Source organism: Talpa occidentalis, unplaced genomic scaffold (assembly GCF_014898055.3).
Source record: "Talpa occidentalis isolate TD23 unplaced genomic scaffold, MPIMG_talOcc4v2.1 talOcc4.12, whole genome shotgun sequence".
Taxonomy (NCBI): domain Eukaryota; kingdom Metazoa; phylum Chordata; class Mammalia; order Eulipotyphla; family Talpidae; genus Talpa; species Talpa occidentalis.
Window position 1 is genome coordinate 98,229,083 of NW_023601212.1, and position 18,752 is coordinate 98,247,834.

The following is an 18,752-nucleotide window of genomic DNA, read 5'->3' on the forward strand; positions in this document are numbered from 1 at the left end:
GCAATTCTGGAGGTATTTTAGGCACAGCTAAGTCTGAGTCCCATTTTCACCATTGCCGATCTGTGCCTCAGTTTCCTGTGGTATAGAATGAGAGTAATAATGCTTTCCACCAGAACATAAAGCATGGCACAGTGGCTAGAGATGCTATGGCTTGAGATATATATACCCCAGTTTGAATTTTCACCTTGTTTGTTAAAATTGTAATAAAATGCATGTAAAATAAAATTGATATTTACCAAATTATGCCAATATCACCACCACCTATTTCTAGAACATTTTCATTTCCCCAAAGGAAACCCTGTTCTCATTAGGCAGGCCCTACCCCAAACCCTCTGCCCAGAAAAATGTTTTCTGTCTCCATGGATTTGTTCACTCTAAATATTTCATTTCCATGGACTCTCACATGCAGTAGATGACCTTTCCTGTCTGGCCTCTTTCACTTACCAGGATATTTCCAAGACAAGGTTCACCTGCCTTGCAGTGTGTGTCAGTCCTCCATTCTTTCTTAACGGCTAAATAATTTTCCAGTTTATGGCTATATAGCCATGTGTTTCGTTTTCTCTTACCCATGAGTGTGCGAGTTGTTTGCACCTGTGAACAGCACTGCTGTGAACATGGGCACATTTGTGCACAAATTCTCCTTGAGACCCTAATTTCAGTTCCTTGGGCTCTGCATTTAGGAGTGGAATTGGCAGGGTCACACCTATGCTAATTCTACCTTTAATTTAGTAAGAAACTCTTGTTATTACCGGGGACCCTGAGCACTGGCCTTCTCTGTGCCTTCTCCTTCACCTACAAAGAGAAGTGCCTGACAGTTCCAGGTCACAGGGCAGCGGAGTCGACTGAATGAATGAGCCCACGGTGAAACCTTGCAAATGCCTGGCAAGGGGAAAATACCAAGAATCATGAACCATCACTCTTACCCGTGTTGGTTATGAGGCTCCAGCAAGACATGAGGAGCACACAGCCCGGCTCTGAGTTACTTATTAATTTGATTCATAATGTGTGCTCAGAAAACGCTGTCCAGGATGTCCACAGTATGTACACTACGTAGTACATAGGCTAATATTGACTGGAGGAAAAGAAAGTTCAGCCCGGTAGTCTCGGAGGCAAAGGATGGTTCCTGAAGACTTTGCAAGATTCAAAGAGCAGTTCTGCTGAAAGGTGGCTGGTAGGCTGTTTCCCAGCAAAGGTGGATGAGAAAATAGTGTAAACACAGCTGTGAAATGATGGGATTCCAGTTCATGCTTTTAACTGGGGGAGGGGCATCTCACATTTAGGCCACAAAGTAAGCCTCTTGTTAGTATTTTTTCATTGAGGTATGAAGTCAGACTGCCTGGGTTCAAATCTGGGCTTTATTTTACTACTGTGTGACCTGGAGCTAGTCGGTTGACCTGGAGACTGCGCCTCAGTGACCTCACCTGTAAAATGGGGATAATAGATCTGCCTCATAGGGTTGTAATACATGCTTTAAAAAGTCCCTGGATTTTTAAAGCAAGTGCTACTTAAAGGAGCATTTAAAAATCCTTTTTTTGAAAATCACATAGTTGAAAATATCTCATTGTCCTATATTCTTACCCTTTGAAGAGGGTGCCACCAAGAGGAGTGGGTAACAGTTTGACTAATTCTCCTAGAAAGAAAAAAAAATAGTGGCTCTGCTGGCTGCCTGCGTCCTTACCACCTCTCATACCACAGCCTTGTTTTTAAAATTGGAGTCAACCAATTTTTGAAATTGGTGACTCTAGTAAAGCATCTTTGTAAGCCTTTTTTTTTTTTTTTAGTAAGATCCCAGCATCCACGCACACACCTGGCCAGCAGTGAGCATCCTTGCAGCAGAGCCTGGTGCTCAGGGGAATTCCAACTGCTTTCTTTCACAGACCAGCCCAAGAGGGCTGCCCATGTTAATTAGCCACCCCTGGCCATTTACCCTCAGGCTGCCTGTCCCTAGCACGCAGTAGGCACTTGGCCCATGCACAGTTTTGTGTGAAAGGGTGGTGAGTGGGCAGCTGGAGACTGGGTCTCAGTTAATCACCATGCTGCAGCCTCTGGATGGTGTCTGAATAAACTTGTATCACTTTTTTAAAATTTCCATCAACCCCTTTAGGTAGAAAAGGTCCTCCCCATTCTCTGATAAGACTCTTGAGTTTGAAGGAGTTAAGTCAACTTCCCAAGTTCAAGTTTGCCAAACTGACCCCCCCCCCATCATCTGATTCTGAATCCTAAAGCCCCCTGACCTGCCCAAGCTGTTTCCCCTTGCATCACTTGGCCGCTGCCCGCGTCCTCTGAGCCCCAGTCCCCCTCACTAACCCCATAGTTGGGGGCTCTGTCAACTTTCCAGGCAGGGATTGGCTAAGAATTTCATCCTGAAAGGGGTGGGGGGGAGCCTGTTATTCCCATTAATTCTGACATTTCCATGAAATTATTTTAGACCCTAACCAAGATAGCTCCCAGGTAGGTAAATATTTTGGTTCTTAAGAAGAAAAACCACCCCACTGTTTATGCCAAGTCATGGCACCGGTCCCAGCAGCAGCAAAAATATGTTTTGCTCAGAGTAATGATAGGGTGGCTCCTCCCTGCACTTACTGACTCTACCTAATGACAAGTCAGCTTCTCCCGGCGTTCCTGTCTCCCCGGTTTTATGTCTCTTCCTAGGTCCCCACTTGATGAACTAGGATAGGGGTTACGAAATTTTTTTAAAAGTTGCCCATGATCAGAAACCGTGCCTAAACCTCTCCCTCTTTGGAACTCCTGGTCCTTTGAAGGCATCTTGGCATTAAACCTCCCAGGAAACAGGGATTACTCAGCTGATTCTCTGCCTCTGTGGAGTGCTTCCACACACACCCCTTCCTTCTCCGTGCAAATGGGCTTCCCAGCTCATGCAGATATAATTCGACCAGGGTAGGAGAAGAAGTAAACAGGCCAGCCGAGCCCTCTGGAGTCAGAGTCCCGGCTTTCTTGGTTGGCCTCACGGATTCTGTAGCTGTGGAGGCCTAGACATGACCTCTCACCTACTACCCAGCACCCCCAGTGCTAGGCAAGGTGGAAGAGTATCTCGCTGACACTGTAGGAAGATTAGGGTATGGGATTTTGGGGGCCTATGGGAGTGTCTCATGGGCTGTTGGCACCCAGTATCAATCTCACAAAACAGCCCCATCTGTTCTGTTCTTATTGGCCTTGGTGGCCGCTAGGCCTTGTCTACACACCTCTACCTGTAGGCCAGACCCCATGGGCTCCGAGGGGAGCCTCTTCAAGTACGCCCTGCCAGCTCCATGTGGATGTCTGAGCAGCATCTCGCACATAACTGTCTAGCCCCTCCTCCCCCCCCCCATGCCTCCCCCAGACACCTCGATGTTAGTGATCCAGCACCACCCGCATCCAGTTAGTTGCTTACATCAAAATTCTGGGGTGTTTCACTCTTTCCACCAAGTCCAGCCCCTTGGACCTGCCCACACCCCTCACCCCATCCTCTCCAACTCTGGTTGAGACCATGAACAGCTTCCCTTCCACTCTGGTCTTCCTCACTCACTCTTGTCCTTTGCGAGATACCCTTTTGTCGAAAAATAAGTTTATTGAGATGTCATTCATGTACGGTACAAGCGTACGACTCAGGGCTTTTAGTATATTCAGAGCTGGCGGCCCATCCGCCAAACCAAACTTTAGGATATTTTCAGCACACCCCCAAAGAAATCCTGGACCAGCTAGCGGTCACTCGGCAAGGCCTTCACCCCAAGTCCTTAATCTACTTTCTGTCTCTGTAGATTGATTTGCCTGCTCTGGACACGTCATGTGAATGGAGTCCCCAGGGTCTTTTGTGTCTGGCTCTTTCACTCCCCACAAAGCTTTCAAGGCTTGTCCACGTGGTTGCTGACCTCCAGGCCTCCTCCTTTTTCACTGCCAAATAGTATTTCACGGCTGTGGGTCCACGACATTGAACTCACCAGCAGCGGGGTATCCTGTTTCCTCCTAACTCCCGGGCTGGTTCAGAGCGTAGCCTCGAAGATAAGGGTGGCCAGGGTGGGACCCCGATAGGCAGGTAATCACTCCCTGACACCCTGGCCAGGCCCGAATGGGCCCGGTCCGCCCTCCCCCAGTCGCCCGGGCTCCAGGGAAGGATCCTTTGCATCTGAGAAGTGTTCATTAGCATCTGTGAGAATGTGTGTGAATAACAACACCTCTCTGGGGTGACCCTGGGGCTGGGATGGATTCCTGGTGAAGGAATTCCAGCCTTCCCGTCCGCACACCTCTTCTGTCTGGCGGGAAAGTCAGGGTCAGGGAGGGCGCCAGCCACCTTGAGATCGTACCTTCTTCGGTCACCCAGCTTCAGGGGGTACGGCTCTGCCCCTGACGTTTGGGGCGCCCCCGAGAAGGATGCTTAGGGCGGCGGGGAGGTGGACCGAAGCGCAGGGGACGCGGACGGCGGGGCAGCAAGACGCGTCCTGCCCTCCCTTCAGGGCCCGCATCTGCCCCCGCGCCGGCCCTGCGGAGGCACAGTGGTGGCGCGGCGGACACCCCCTCCCTGCGGTGACCCCCACCCCGCCGCCCCGTTACCACGAAGAGCTGGAGGAGGCCGGGCCGAGCCGGGCGCCGGGGGTCCGCGGGGTCCCGAGGGCCTGGGCCGCGACGCCGCCTGACGGGGCTGAGGGGGGAGCGGCGCCCCGAGGGAGGGCCGGAGGGGGGGTGCTGGCGGGAGCCCACAGCCGGGGTGCAGCGGAGGGGCCCAGTCCGCCCGCGGGAGGTTGGGGGGCGGAGTGACGGGGGGTGCAGGGGCGCCGAGGGCGCCCAGAAGCGGTCGCGGCGGCGGCCCCGCGTCCACCCCGCGCCGGGCGGGTCCCCCGACGGCGGCCGCGGCGAGAGCGGCGACCGGCCCGCGGCCCCCCGGCCGGGGCGGGCGGGGTCCCGTCGGGCGCCCCCGGCCAGGCCGGGCCGGGCCGGGCCGGGCGGGCGCCTCGGGGCGGCGGGCGCGGGCCGGGGGCGCGGGCCGCGGCGGCGGGCGGGCTGGCGGGCGGGCCCAGGCGGCGGGCGGGCCCTGCTGCTCCGCCTCCGCCGCTCCGCCCTCCCGCTCCGCCCTCCGCCTGGCGCCCGCCGCTCCTGCGCCGCCGCCCGCCGCCCGCCCGCTCTGCTCGCTCGCTCGCTCGCTCTCGGGCCCCCCATGCGGATGTGACATTTCACGCCGCCGCCATTTTGAGAGCGAGCCGAGCCGCGCCGAGCCGCCGGGCGCCGCGTCCGCCGCCGGAGCCCCGACGCCGCCGCTGAGGAGGCGGAGGCCGCAGCGCCCCGAGCGCGGCCGGCCCGTCGCCGCCCGCCGCCGCCCGCCGCCCGCCGCCCGCCCGCGCCCCGGCCCCGGCCCGCCGGCCCCGCGGCCGCCCGCCCGCCGCCGCGCCCGGCCCGAGGCGGGGCTGACGCCGCGGCCCCCGCCCGGCCGCCCTCCGCCCCCGGCCGGCCCGCGGCCCCGCGGCCCCGGCCCCGGCCCCGGCGGCGGGAGGCGGGCCCCGCGGCGGCGGCGGCGGCGGCCCCCGCCCGCGACGAGGCCGCCCGGCCCGGCCCGCCGGCCGCCCGCCCGCCTCGGCGCCGAGATTGGGCGAATCGCGAGCAAGTACGTGCGCGTCTCCCTGCCGCCGCCGCCGCCCGCCGCGGGCCGCCCCGGGGCCGCCGCCGCCGACGACGCGCGGGAGGACGAGGAGGAGGCCGCCCCGCCGCCGCCGCCGCCGCCGCCGCCGCCCCGGCCCCCGGCCCGGGCCGCGGCCGACATGAACCACCAGCCGCAGCCGCAGCCGCAGCCCAAGGCGGGCGAGCAGCAGCTGAGCGAGCCCGAGGACATGGAGATGGAAGGTGAGGCCCGGCGCCGGCGCTCCCATTGTGGCCGGGCCGCGGCGCCACGCGCGGGGCTCGCCATCTTTACGCAGGCCCGGCCGCCCGGGCCTCCGGCCGCCGCCCGGCCCGGCCCGGCCCGCCCGGCCCGGCCCGGCCCGCGGGGCCCGCGGCGGGGGCGCCCGGCCGCCCGCACAAAGCGCCGCGGGCCCGCCGGGGGCGGGCGGGGCGCGGGGCGGGCCTGGCGCGGCCGGGCCGCCGGGGGCGCGGGGCTCGGCCGCCGGGGGGCCCGGGGCGCCCCCGATCGCCCCCCAACCGCGCGGCCGGGCGTCGCGCCCCGTCGGGAGGCACCTGCGAGGGGCGGCCCGGGCGCGTCGCGGCGGGGCCCCGGCCGGGTGGGTGTCGGGGCTCCGGGGGCGCCCCGCCCCGGCCGGGGGAACTTCATTCTGGCCCGGGGCGCGGCCGGCCGCCTCCCCGGCCACCCGCCCGCGCTGTCGGGGCCGCGGGGAGAGGGCCCGGCGCCCGGCTTTTCCCGCGGGCCGCCTCGGAGGCGGTCGGGGGAGCCTGAAGGAGAATTTCTCTCCCCACCCGGAGGGTCGGCCGGGCAGGGTGGCCGGGGGCACCTGAATGAATGGGGCACGGGGTGCTTTGTTCCTGTTTGGCTTTTAGCGAGAGGTCAGGGGGTGCAGACAGGAGTAGCGATGCCGGGGACGCTCAGGTAAAGCATCGTCTGTCCGGTAGGGAACGCTTGGCCTTACCTGGTATTCCCCTGTGCATCCCTTACTGCCAATAATTGGATGGTCACTGAGAAGCACGGCGTGCCAGCCTGCAGAAGGCAAAGCGGAGATGCCTGCAGAAAGCCCTTGCCGGTGGTCCTCAGCGTGTCAGTCAGTGGGGGACAGGAGAGGCCCCGCGGGGGGCCGGCCCATCTATTTCACTTGGCCCCAGAGAGGCAGCCCCTTCGCAGGGCTTGGCAGGTGCGATGAAACCAGCTGGCTGCAGGGGAGTGCACTGCCGAGTTTTCTCTGTCTGCCTTTCATGCCACACAACACACAGCCTCGCTTGTCAGCTTCCTTCTTGAACATCACCCGGTGACAACAAAAATCCAGCCAAGAGGGCCAGCCCGCTTCCCACGTGTGGCTTAACCACTTTTCTCAACACCAAGGAGAAGTCACAGACACGGACATCACTGAGCGTATTGAGAGACAGGACCGGGGCGTTGGGGAGAGGAGAGTCATGTCCACAAGTTTCAAGGACCTTTCTAAGAGAACAGAGTGTAGAGAAGTGGTGGAAGACTTCCCAGGAGTGTGCGCGTGCTTTCAAGACACTCGGTGCTCGCGACTCGTGGCGTCTCTTGGAGTCTGTGTTGGGAGGTGATCCCTAACTGAAACCGCTGATTGTGCCAGTGCCTCTGACGGGATAGCAGAGGTTTCTGCTACTAATGATGATTCCTTAAACTTCAGAAATTCATTTTCTCTTTTTCAAGTGGGGCTCTGTCGCAGGGATTCCGCATCCTGAAGTGCCTCGTCTTTCTCGGGCTCCTGGTTGGCCACATCTGCACCCGTAGATGTGTAGCTTAAAAAGCTGCTTGTGTCTTAGGCATCCTCTTTCAGCCTTTCCTGCCTTCCCTGTCCTAACGAGGGGCACTGGGTTTCTGTGTTGTAGTTTAGGATCAGGAAGAAGGAAAGAATTCTTCCCACTGAGAAGTCGGGAGGGTGGGATTTAGTGACTATCAGCCCTGGCCCGACCTTGGTAGTGGTTTGTACCTGTTTGGTGTTGGCTTGCGTCTACCCCAGTAGAATCACCTGTCTGGGTTCAGATCACCTTGAGGAAGGCAAGGCTTTGTCAGTGAGGAGCATCCCGCCCGCCCCTCCTAGGCAGGGTGGTTTCGGAGGAGCCTGGGAGACTGGTTTGGTGGGTTGTTCTTTCCTATCAATAGGGCAGCGCTGGTTTGCTCTCCTCCTGCTCCACCTTACTGGGATCGCCTTTGCTTTTGCTTGGACGCCCCAGAATCCTGGCATGTGTGCTGGGGAATAACAATGCTGGGATTAGTTGTTTAAAAATATACCTTGTTCTGAGCACTTAGGAAAGTTATGACGGGTGCAGGGAGAAGATGGGGTGGGGGAGCTGTTGGCAGTTCATTGGGTCGGAACCACGTGCTCCCTGTAAGGCCAAAGTAGCCAGTTCTAGTTGGGAGGCAAATAGGACTGTGGAGGTGGCGGTGTTTGGGTTTGGCCTGGAATGAATTTGCTTGGCACTTTGTTTATTCACGGTGAACTCCCAGGCGGTGCAGGCCTTGCGGAGGCCTCTGCCCTCAGTCCTGGGAGAGGTGCTAATCTGGTCTGTGTTTTAGGCCCCGCCGCACCAACAGGAAGTTTTCCTGAGGCCTTGCTTTGCGGCACAGACGCCAGCAGCTGAGGTTGGTCCCTGCTCTGCGGCTCTCCCGCCCAAGCATGCATTCTGTCAGCTTGATCTCTCCTGAGACAGACGGGACGCACCGTTCTGTTTGCCTCTTACCATCCCTGGGCCACTGCTCTTGGGACCACGAGCTGTTGGGGGCTTGGGAATTGTTGGGGGGCTGCAGTGGTGGGTTTCTTCTTTTAATCTCGAGGTGCTGGATGGAACCTCAAGTGACTGTGGCACTGAGGCAAGCTCAGGAGTCAGAGGGCGTTCTCTTGCATGCATGTACCCATCAGATTGAGCTTGCCTGGCTAACACGTAGTCTTTTCAAATAGCACGCTAACAAGACAAGGATGAAATGATGTGAGAGTATTGATTTTCCTCACGTGAGCATCAGTTGGTAAAAGAACTCTTGCTTTTGTGAAGCAACAGAATGAGCCTTGACTTGGGAGAGCTGGAAAAAGTGTAGAAGAAATTAGGCCAAACCTAGAAACAACCCACTCCAGTGCCGTGTGGTCCTGACGTTCTGATGGGCCAGGCTGCACTCCCCACAGAACCGTCAGCGCCTGGTCCTTTGAGGCTGCTGATTTTGATTACCTGTCATCAAATAAATGATAGCAAATGTGGGAAGAAGCATGGGCTTTCCTTTTTACTTCCCGCTTTTTTGTGGAATCTCTTGGGGAAAGGAGGAACAACTATGGCGTAAAGTTAGTGAGGCAGGTGGATGTGCCAGCGGAGGGCCTGGCCTGACTTTGAAGATGGACTTTGCCTTTTTTTTTTTTTTTTTAAAGATTTTATTATTTATTTATTTATACAAGCACTGGGTACAGTCAGAAGCGCGGGAGGGTGAGAGGATTCACCGGAGCCAGAGTGGGGAACAGAACAGGCAGACTGACGAAACACACTGCTGAGGGGAGCAGCGGGCGCGACAGGAGAGGTCTGTGCGCCACGAGAGGTCTGCGTGCCACGAGAGGCCTGCGCGCCATGTGGGACCCTTGCCAGCTGCTGGGGATCAAACCGGGGCTGCAGAGGCTGCAGGCAGCTTCGCAGCCCAGCGCTCAACTGCTGCGCCAGCAGGGGAGGCCCTGGACTTTGCCTTTTGATTGTTGTGACTGCTCAGACCTTGCTCAAGCTGTTGGTGCCTCAGTTTCTGCATCTGGAAAATGAGGTCAAGCATAGCCTGTGAAGTTATCGTGAAGTAAAGACACAGCATGTGGGAATGTGGGCTCAGGGCCGGGGGGCCAAGGGCTGCTGTCATGGTGGTGAGACCGGGGCACCCAGACCGGGCTATAGCCCTCTGGGGCACTGAAGTGTGGCAGGCCCCACAGGTGGGGTGAGTTGCTGTTGGGTGGCATGCAAAACTACCCTGTGGTGAGTGTGGCCTAATTATACCCTGGGTTCAGTAGAGGACCTCGCCAGCCTCACCCACAACCAGCTTCAGTCTGAGCTGTAATCCTGAAATCCTGGGCTTGGTGCCCTGATAGGTGTGTAAGGATGAGGGTCTGATACTTTCAGCCAGAGATGATGGGTAATCGAGGAGGTGCCTGGTGAGGCAGCTGCTGAAGTTTGCTCAGCTCCTTCCTGCTCGGGCACCGCCAGGGTGGGAGCAGCTAGCCTTGGAGCTGACAGATTGTGAGGCGGGTTGGAGCAGGGAAACCAGGTCACGGAGCCTGCAGGTTTTGGGAGTCAGTCTTGAATTCTTGTCCGGGTCCCCACATCCTGTTACCTAGCCACCACCCCGCGGAGGCTCCTGTTGCCTCATGCTGGGACGTTGCAATCGCTTTCTGCTGGTCTCTGCTTCTCTCCACCCTGACCCCCTGCAGTGCCAGACAGGTCAGCCTGGGCCTCCCAGGACTGGAGGGGAAGTGGTGCTGCCTATGCTGGGCCTGGGCCCTGGGGTCCTCGCGATGGCCTCCTGTGTGCTGTGGGTGCCCAGCACGCACGCACACTGCAGGGGTGCAGCCTGGGCTTTTGGTCTCACGCTTGGCAGAGCTGGTGGCGGTTTCTCCCAGAGTGCAGTCAGCTCATGAACCCCGGGGAAAGGGGTTCAGACCCACTCCGACGCCCCTTCTCCCAGACCGTGCTGGTGGACGGAGAGCCGAGGGAACCTTGGCCCTGCACCTGCCTTCCCCGCTGTTGGGTGCGCGCCCCGGTAGTGAGACTCTTACGCCCCTTCGTTGTTCAGTTTATTTGCGGGGGATCGTGAGTCTAAAACAGGAATTCGAAGGCTGAACGGCAGTACAGGAGGTGGCCTGTGCAAGGGGGTGTGTGAAAGCAAAGGTGCCGCAGCCATAAACCAGCATTGCTCCGAGAGCTGCTAATTCGGTTTATTGCTTGTAACGTCCGTTGCTTCTAACGGTGGGTTTTGATCCCATTGGAGAGAAAGGCCTGTTTTCCATGCAAGGACTGGGCAGACCTTCATAAGTGACTTTTTAAAATTCTTTTTTGTTACAGTTGCTGGGTTTTTGGGTGAGCGATGTGGGCTGGGTACTCCTGCTTGATTTCCAAGGCAAGCCAGTGTTTCTCTGGCCACCGAGAGCCCTAACAAGGCATTTCTTGACTTGCGCTGTGGCAGAGCTGAACTTTAAATGCCACCTGCTTCACAAGCTTCTTGTTTTGAACTACTTTGGGCTTAGGAAAGTTGGAGGAAGAGCAGGATTCCAGTGTCATGCGTGGGCAAGAAAGTCAGTTAGGCCATTTTTTCGAGTAAGTCAATACATGCCTTGGCTCGTGAGCAGTCAGACGTGTTGCAATTCTCTTGAGAAGAAGCAGGCCTGCTTGAGGGTTGGTAATTTCAACCTGGAAGTTGGGGATGGGGCGGGGGGGGGGGGAGGGGCACACTACAAGTTGTACCTGGGGAAACACTCTGGCCTGGGCCAGGGTGGGATTATCCAGACCAGAAGGAAGGCAGCCCGAGCGCGGCACTAGGGCAGCCACCTCACCGAAGGCGCTTAAGCTCGCCTGTCGTTTGAAGTGTGGGATGGTGTTGTGTCTGAGGTGCGAGATGGGAGGCCTGCCTGGCTTTTTGGATAATGAGAATCTAAGAGTGGTTGAGGAGGAGCTTCCCTGTGTGACCAACCACAGCAGTGCTGAAGTTTTGCCTGCCTGGCAAAGAATATGCTGAACTTGGTTTCAAGTCCATGCCAGTGACTAAATAAAGGGGCCTTCCTGCCATCCTGACACTGGCAGGCCCGAGTCCTGAGCAGGGTACCAGCTCCGGTTCACTCAGGGGAGGCCAAAGGCTACTAAAGCTCTCACAATAAGTAGCTGGACTGACCTCCGGTGTGGAAAGCGACTGGAGAGTGTGCTCACGGCCCAGGGCATAGCCACCATGTCTGGGTGGTGACCAGTCTCTCGTGGCTAGTCTTCTGCCTCCCGGCAGTGGTGCTTTCCCGGCTGCAGAGAGGCCGTGCGGCAGAGCTCTGCTGTGAAGGCCGAGCGAACCCTGCAGCCCTCCTGAAAAGATGGTGGCCATGTAGCTGGAGTTGCAAGCACGTTTCATCAATGTGACTTTGGGGAATAAATTATATTTCAAGGCTCTTAATTGCTGTTTTAAAACAAGCCACAGGTATGCTCCTCAGCACCCTCATGTGGTGGGCCTTCCTGCCCTCCTCTTTTTGAGTCGTGTGAGGGGGTCGTTTGAAGCGCCTGCTCTTTCTTATAGCTGGGAGAAGATCACCTTGGAGGACAGATTATTCGACCACGAGCTGTGTGAAGTGCATAAGGACACCCTGCATGCCATAATCTCGGCCGTGACTAGCCATCTGACCCTTCTCCCCAAAGGTTCTCACCCCCTCGTCTCTTAAGAGCGGGTGAGGACTGAGCATGAACACCGGCTGGAGTGAGGGGCGGGGGTTCCTGTGGCCCCCTGGGCTGCTCCCTTTCAAAAATGTGGGTGCAGTCGTGACAAGGGGGTGTGTCTCCTGACTTGTGTGGCCTCCTGGTACTGACAGGAGCAAACAGTTTGTCTTCCAACTTGATTTTTTTTAAAGATTTATTTATTTATGCATGCAAGAGCTGGGGTACAGACCGGAGGTGTGGAGGGGGGGGGGCGGTGAGAGGATTCACCAGAGACAGAGTGGGGAACAGAACAGGTAGACGGACTGAAGTACACTGCTGAGGGGAGCAGCGGGTGAGACAGGAGAGGTCTGCTGCGCCATGTGGGTTGCTCCCTGGCTGGCTGAGTGATCGAACTCGTGCTGCAGTGGCTGTGGACAGCTTCACAGTGCTGTGCTTAGCCAGCCCCTTGCACCACCGGGGAGGCCCTGTCTTCGGACTTTAGACCCATCTTTTATCAGAAGGCCACTCATCTTCAGGGATGAAGGCAGACAGGAGATGATGATGATGTGTGTCTAAGAAGATGGGGGACACCCTGTATCTGGCAGCAGTTTTTTAAGTTGAAAGTTCAAAATCCCCTTCCTCGGCTGACAGGCCTACTTGCAGGCGTCCATGCGCGTCCACTTGGTGCCGCCACAGTGGGCAGTGTAGGCACCGTCGGCCCACGGGGCAGAGAGCGACGCTCCAGCTGTGGATCTGACCCATTTGGTCAGGCCCTTGACTTAAAGTTCTTTCTGGCTACCTTGGAAAAGTACAGTGTGTCCTGGAAAAGCAAAATTAAGATGAGTACGAGCCTTAGAAACTTTAGGCTAGTCTGTAGGCAGACGCTGCAGAGCATGGCTCCTGCAGTTGCTGGTGGCCAAAACCAGGTTTTCTTTCCTGTTCAGCCCACTGAGGGCATTATTTTTGTAGAAATTTAGAGAACAGATTCTTTAATAAGTGAAATGAAAGACAGACGAGATAAATCCCAGTTTATTATTAAATTCAGAAAATGTAAAGGTGCGTGTCACTCGTTCTACTCAGAACAGATGAATGTTGATGGGAAGAGAAGCTGCACGTCCGTGTGTGGCCGCTCGTACCTGGTGACCGTCACCCTCGGAACGTCATCCTTTGCCGAGGCAGCTAAACAGAATTTGTGTGACATAGAAGTTCCCATGTAAAAAGCCCTGCAGGTGTGTGCTTGTGAACGGGGCACACAGTTTCTAAAATAACAAATAATGTCGCTTCTTGCGCACGTGAATGGCATTCCTGTTGCACAAAGGATGATGTTTATCCAAGCCCTTTCTGTATTTGTTTTGCTAATACTCCTATGAATCCAGTGCTACAGAGGTTTGCTGCGAAGAATGCTGAAGACCTTGAAAGCGATTTTTCTAAATTATCTGTAGACAGCGTCCACAGTATATCCAATAACTTTTGGCTAAGTCATCTTGCATTGAAAGAAACAGGACTCCGGATTGTCTGCTGCTGCGTGGCAGTTAACAAAGTAACCCTGAACTCTCACAGTATGTAACCTGTCCCTCAGCCAGGCCACACCAGTCTGACAACACCCTTAGACACCCAGGCTGCTTGCATGTTGAGGAAAGCGGGCTGCTGTAAGTTCCCAGGCCTGGTTCATACGGGTGAAGTGCACAGAGGGGCACCTGTCTGCACCTGTTTTTAGCTCCGCCCCCTTGGCACTGTGGTCTCAAGTCCATGTGGCTGGGGATCGGGCTGCTCCTGACTCCACTGCGCCCTGGTGGCCACAGAGCTCCCTCACCCGGGGCAGGGTTTTTGTTCCTTATCAGACAGCCTCAAACCTTCCTGGCTGGGCAGGTTGAGGGCGGGCCCCGGACACCACCGCTGGAGCGTGAAGGAGCCTCGTGCAGGGCTCCTGATGCCCAAGGAGAGAGGTAGTGGCCCCGGGGATGGGTCAGCCGAAGCTTCCTAGAGGGATGGGGTGGGAGCAAGACTGGAGGCGGGGGGGGGGGGTGAGGGGGTTAGGGCGGTGCAATGGCTCAGGATCTAATCTCTGGGGCTGGAGGTTTAGCAGGCAGAATAATGACCTCAGGGATGTCCGTCCCAGCCCTGGGCCTGCAGCTGTAACCTGACTCAGCACAGATGTGATGAAGTTAAGGATCCCCAGATACAGCGAGTTGGTTCCCCAGAGGCACCCAGCAGGTCTAGTGGAATCACCAGGTCCTTGCCCACGAAGGAAGGGAGGACAGAGGGCACGCTGCGAAGGTAGCTTGGGGAGGTGAGGAAGACAAGGACACAGATCTTCTCTGGAGGGACTATGTGCTGCCGGCACCTTGAGCTTGGCCCAGTGAGACCTCAGACTTCCAGAACTGGAAAAGAATAAGTGCCTTTTAAGTCACCGAGTTGCTGGTAATTTGTTCCAGCAGCACTTGGAAACGAATAGCCCAGACAGCAGACAGGAGGCAGCGGTGGGCGCCCAGTAAAAGCCTTGAACCCGGAGAGGGCTGCCTCAAGGCTGTGGGTGGTGGCCACTCGCCCTCACATAGGACCCTCACTCTGCCCGAGGGGTGGGGGGTAGGGGGGCTGCCCTTGCACTGCCTGCCTCCCTGCAGCTGTCTGACGCCCTTCTACAGCAGGGCAGCCGGGGCACCAGGCAAGTGAAACACTGCCCGGCAAGCCGCAGAGGCTCCGTGGCGATCTCCTGTGAGTTTACATCACAGCCGGTGGACCCAGTGGCCGGGAGAGCAGTGTCTCTGCCGTCAAGTGAAACACCCCTCCTGTCTTTGCCCAAGTTTCTTCCCCCCCCCAAGATTTATTTATTTATGCATACAAGAGCTGGGGTACAGGCCAGAGGCACGGGGGTGGGGGTGAGAGGGCACTCTGGGCAAGACAGGAGAGGTCTGCTGCGCCATGTGGGCCAGCTCCCTGGCCAGGGATCGAACTCAGGCCACAGTGTCTGCTGATAGCTTTATAGTACTGAGACTTAACCCCTTGTGCCACCAGGGAGGCCCTGCCCATGTTTCTTCTCTGGCCTTCCCAACATGGTGAGCTACAGTTGGGCTTCCTAGTCTGGGTGTTTCTGTGTGGTTCACCACAGGCTTTGATTATAGAAAGTAGATTACTGCCAAGAACAGCGGGGCCACCTGTGCATTCAGCAGGTGTAAGTGGTGGCAGAGAAGACACAGGACAAAAATACTCTATCTTAAAAGTTGGCGCTTCCCTCCTTTGAGATTCAGGTCTTTAATAGGATCCTGAGCCAAAAGGAATCGTCCCAGAAGCAAACCCTTCAGGCTCTGGGTATGTGGAGAGAGGTTCCAGAAGGCCAGGTCTTGCCCCCCCACCCCCCCGGCCCCCGCTGCTCAGGGCACAAGCAGCACCTCTGGCCAAGAGGACCTTAAACCCACCCAGATCAGGCCCCTCCATACCACGGCACAGGTGAGCTTCTCCCGGCCCCTGGAAGGCCCAGGCATGATTGCTCCTCTGTGTCACCCTGAGCAGCTGTCTCCTCCCTGTCACCTCAGTCTCCTCGTTTCTTAAGACAGCAGCTTTCACAAAGTGGAAGGAAAACTGGGTCAGAGGTATTGGAGCCTCAGGATTCCTACACTGGGCAGAGGTGGGAAGAAACGAGGCTGCTCTCCTCATTCCACTTGGCCAGGGCACCTGGCTTTTGTGGCATCTTTTGAATATTTTCCTTTGGGGTCTTTCCCTGAGCATGATTTAAAAATACGCTATTGTCACAGGTAACCTTGGGGAACATACTTAGTTTGTGGAGTGATCGTGGCAGTCAGAAAGTACAGACGCGCATGCCTGCTTTGCCTCAGGTGCGCGCCTGCTCATTTGCTGACGGAAGAAAGCATACGTGAGCATGGCCTTTTCCCAGTGTCTCCCGTGCACCCAGTGCAAGGCCCAGCCCTCCCCTCTCCCCTGTGCCAGCAGGGGGCTCTGCATTTCTGTCAGCTCACAAAAGCTCGCCTTTTTGGACATGAGATGGGTGGTTGCAGGTGCACCCAGTGGATCTGGGAGAGTTACTGTCACGGCTGTGTCTGAGAAGGAGATGAAATAAAAGATGAGTCAACTTTTCCCTCAGGAGCTTGGTCAGGAATAAAAATGTCTGCAGAACAAATGCCCACACACCAGTAACACCAAACTCCGCTGGGGAGGTGGAAGGGGAGGTCCCCGAGCGAGTTGATGTGGGGTGTCTGGGGAAGACACAGATAAGCGAGGTCACCTGTGGGCCGCCTGGTGGGCAGGGGCAGGATGCACGTCAAGTGCAGAGGCAGGGCTGCCAGGCCCGGGTCCTGTGGATCTGTCGTCTCCTACAGTGCTGGGTGCCAGTACGATGGGAATCGGGGTGTTCAAAGCCTGGTCCCCACCGAGCTGTTAAAATTCCCTGGGGTTGTTCTAAAGTCGGGGGAATGAATCACCCTGTGGAGCATGGGGAGAGGAAGAATTAGTACTACAAATCTGGACTTTTCTGTCGTGGCCAGTATTTCCTTGGGAGCTGGAGGCTATTTAAAAAAAATTTTTTTTTTTTTGAAAAGTTAAGTCTTATAATTTTTATTTTATTTTTAAAGATTGATTGATTGATTGATTGATTTATACAAGCACTGGGTACAGTCACAAGCATGGGAGGGTGAGAGGATTCACCAGAGCCAGAGCGGGGAACAGAACAGGCAGACTGACTGAAACACATTGCTGAGGGGAGCAGCGGGCGAGACTGGAGAGGTCTGCGCGCCATGTGGGACCCTCGCCGGTGGCCGGGGATCGAACTGGCGCTGCAGAGGCTGCGGGCAGCTTCGCAGCCCAGGGCTCAACCACCGCGCCACCACGGGAGGCCCTTATAATTTTCAAAAGGTTGTTTTTGTGCCATTAATATCAACGGGCACCGGATTATATAATTTTATTTCAAAACAAAAACGTGTTTACTTTGCCCCTGCTCTGCTGGTGAACTGAGGCTCTGACGGATGGCGTGATTCGGGACTGCTGTCAAGTCACTGCTGTTGCCACCAGTCATGCGTGGCTGGTTAGAATTAAATCAAGTCAAGAACTCAGTTCTTAACTCTCACTAGCCACAGTTCGTCTGCTCACCCACATGTGGCTAATATTGTATTTTATTAAAATTAAGATGTAAAAATCCAGCTCCTGTCACACCAGCCACATTTCAGGAGCTCCTGGGCACACGTGGCTCTGGCTTCCGAACTGGACAGACAGCCGAGAACACCTTCCTCATAGGAAGTTCTGTGGGAACTGGGGTCTAGCTTTGCCTTTCTGGCTGACTCACCATTTAGAATAATGGAAAACCGGGCCTCCCCGGTGGCGCAGCGGTTGAGCGCTGGGTTGTGAAGCTGCCCGCAGCCTCTGCGGCACCAGTTCGATCCCCGGCTGCTCCCCGGCCACCGGAGGAGGACCCCATATGGCGCGCAGACCTCTCCTGCCGCCCGCTGCTCCCCTCAGCAGTGCACTTCGGTCCTTCTGCCTGCTCTGCTCCCCGCTCTGGCTCTGGTGAATTCTCTCACCCTCCAGCACTTCTGACTGTACCCAGTGCATGTATAAACAAAAACAAACAAATAAATAAATAAATAAATAAAAAACATGCCTCTATAAAAAAAAAAAAATAGAATAATGGAAAACCAAGCTTTTCTTCCATGATGACCCAGGAGGTAGGGCTCCCCACCACCCCCCAGCTCAGCTGTCTGGCAGTCACCGCTCCAGGCAATGGGTGGGAGTCTTGTTCCCAAGAATGGGGAGAATAAAGCCGTCTCTCCTGGAAGGGCTTGAGGAAGGTCTGCAGCTACAGCCGGGTCACATGAACAGTCACCTCGGGGCAGAAAGTGAGGAGGGAGAGCCCCGGGAGGAGAGCAGGGAGGGTCCTGCAAGTGAGGAGAGGCTGAAAGAGTTGTGGGGAAGGCATGGTGAGGAAGTTCGGGGCCTCAGGGGCCTTTAGGGGTATGCCCTGGGGATTTGAGGAGATGGGCTGGGGAGTAGCAGCACCAGCTGCTCTCCCAGCATCTGACCATTTGGAGGGTCTGGCGGGGTGGGGGGGGGGCTTGCTGTGTTGCTTCCTATATTGTGAACAGTGCCGTGTGCCCCCCCCCCCCCCCCCCCCGACCAAACGCACTGTACCGCTGTGTCCTGCTTGCTGCCTGGCGTAGCAGTGTTAGATGCCAACTAGCTTTAACTTTACCTGCTTTGGTGACCGGGTCAGATTTCCATGCAGCCTCCTGTAAGTCTGTTAAATGCCTTCGGAATCACCATGATTTTCAAATTAGCAACTTTATTGAGACATGGTTCCCAAACTTCACGACCACCAGGTTAAGGCACATAGCTCAGTGGGTTGGTGAGGTCAGAGCTGTTGAGACTTCATGGCATCAAGTTTCCAGCATTTCCATGAACTCGTTATTCACTGGGGTCTCTCCCCACCCCTGTCTCTGCTCTGCCTGGAAGTGGCGGGACCCTACAGTAGGTGGCTTTTTCTGTCCCCTGCTTTCTCTCAGCAAATGTCCTCCGGCTCGTCCCTTTGTGGGACACTCTTCACACCTTCACCCCATAGGGGACTTTCGATTTATATTGGATTCAAGCAAGGCATGTTCTCATGGTTCTAGAATGTTCTCTGCTGCTAAATTGAATGAACTGGCAGCCCAGGGCAGGTTGTGTGTGTCAGCGAGTAGCAGCACGGCGCAGAGAGGTCCACCTGCATGGGCGGGGCTGTGGCAGTGGGAGCTGCTCACACACAGCCTGGCCATTCTGGGTCT

General features: G+C 56.5%; 1 protein-coding gene across 1 annotated transcript in view; it reads left to right on the forward strand.

The window, feature by feature from the left end:
• The first annotated feature begins 5,726 nt into the window (after nucleotides 1-5,726).
• Nucleotides 5,727-18,752, forward strand: part of USP7 (ubiquitin specific peptidase 7) — a 52,680-nt gene continuing 39,654 nt past the window's right edge. The window contains exon 1 of the mRNA XM_037507619.2: nucleotides 5,727-5,829. Coding sequence (XP_037363516.1) covers nucleotides 5,748-5,829 — 82 coding nt within the window. The 5' untranslated portion in view covers nucleotides 5,727-5,747. The remainder of the gene's footprint in view (nucleotides 5,830-18,752) is intronic.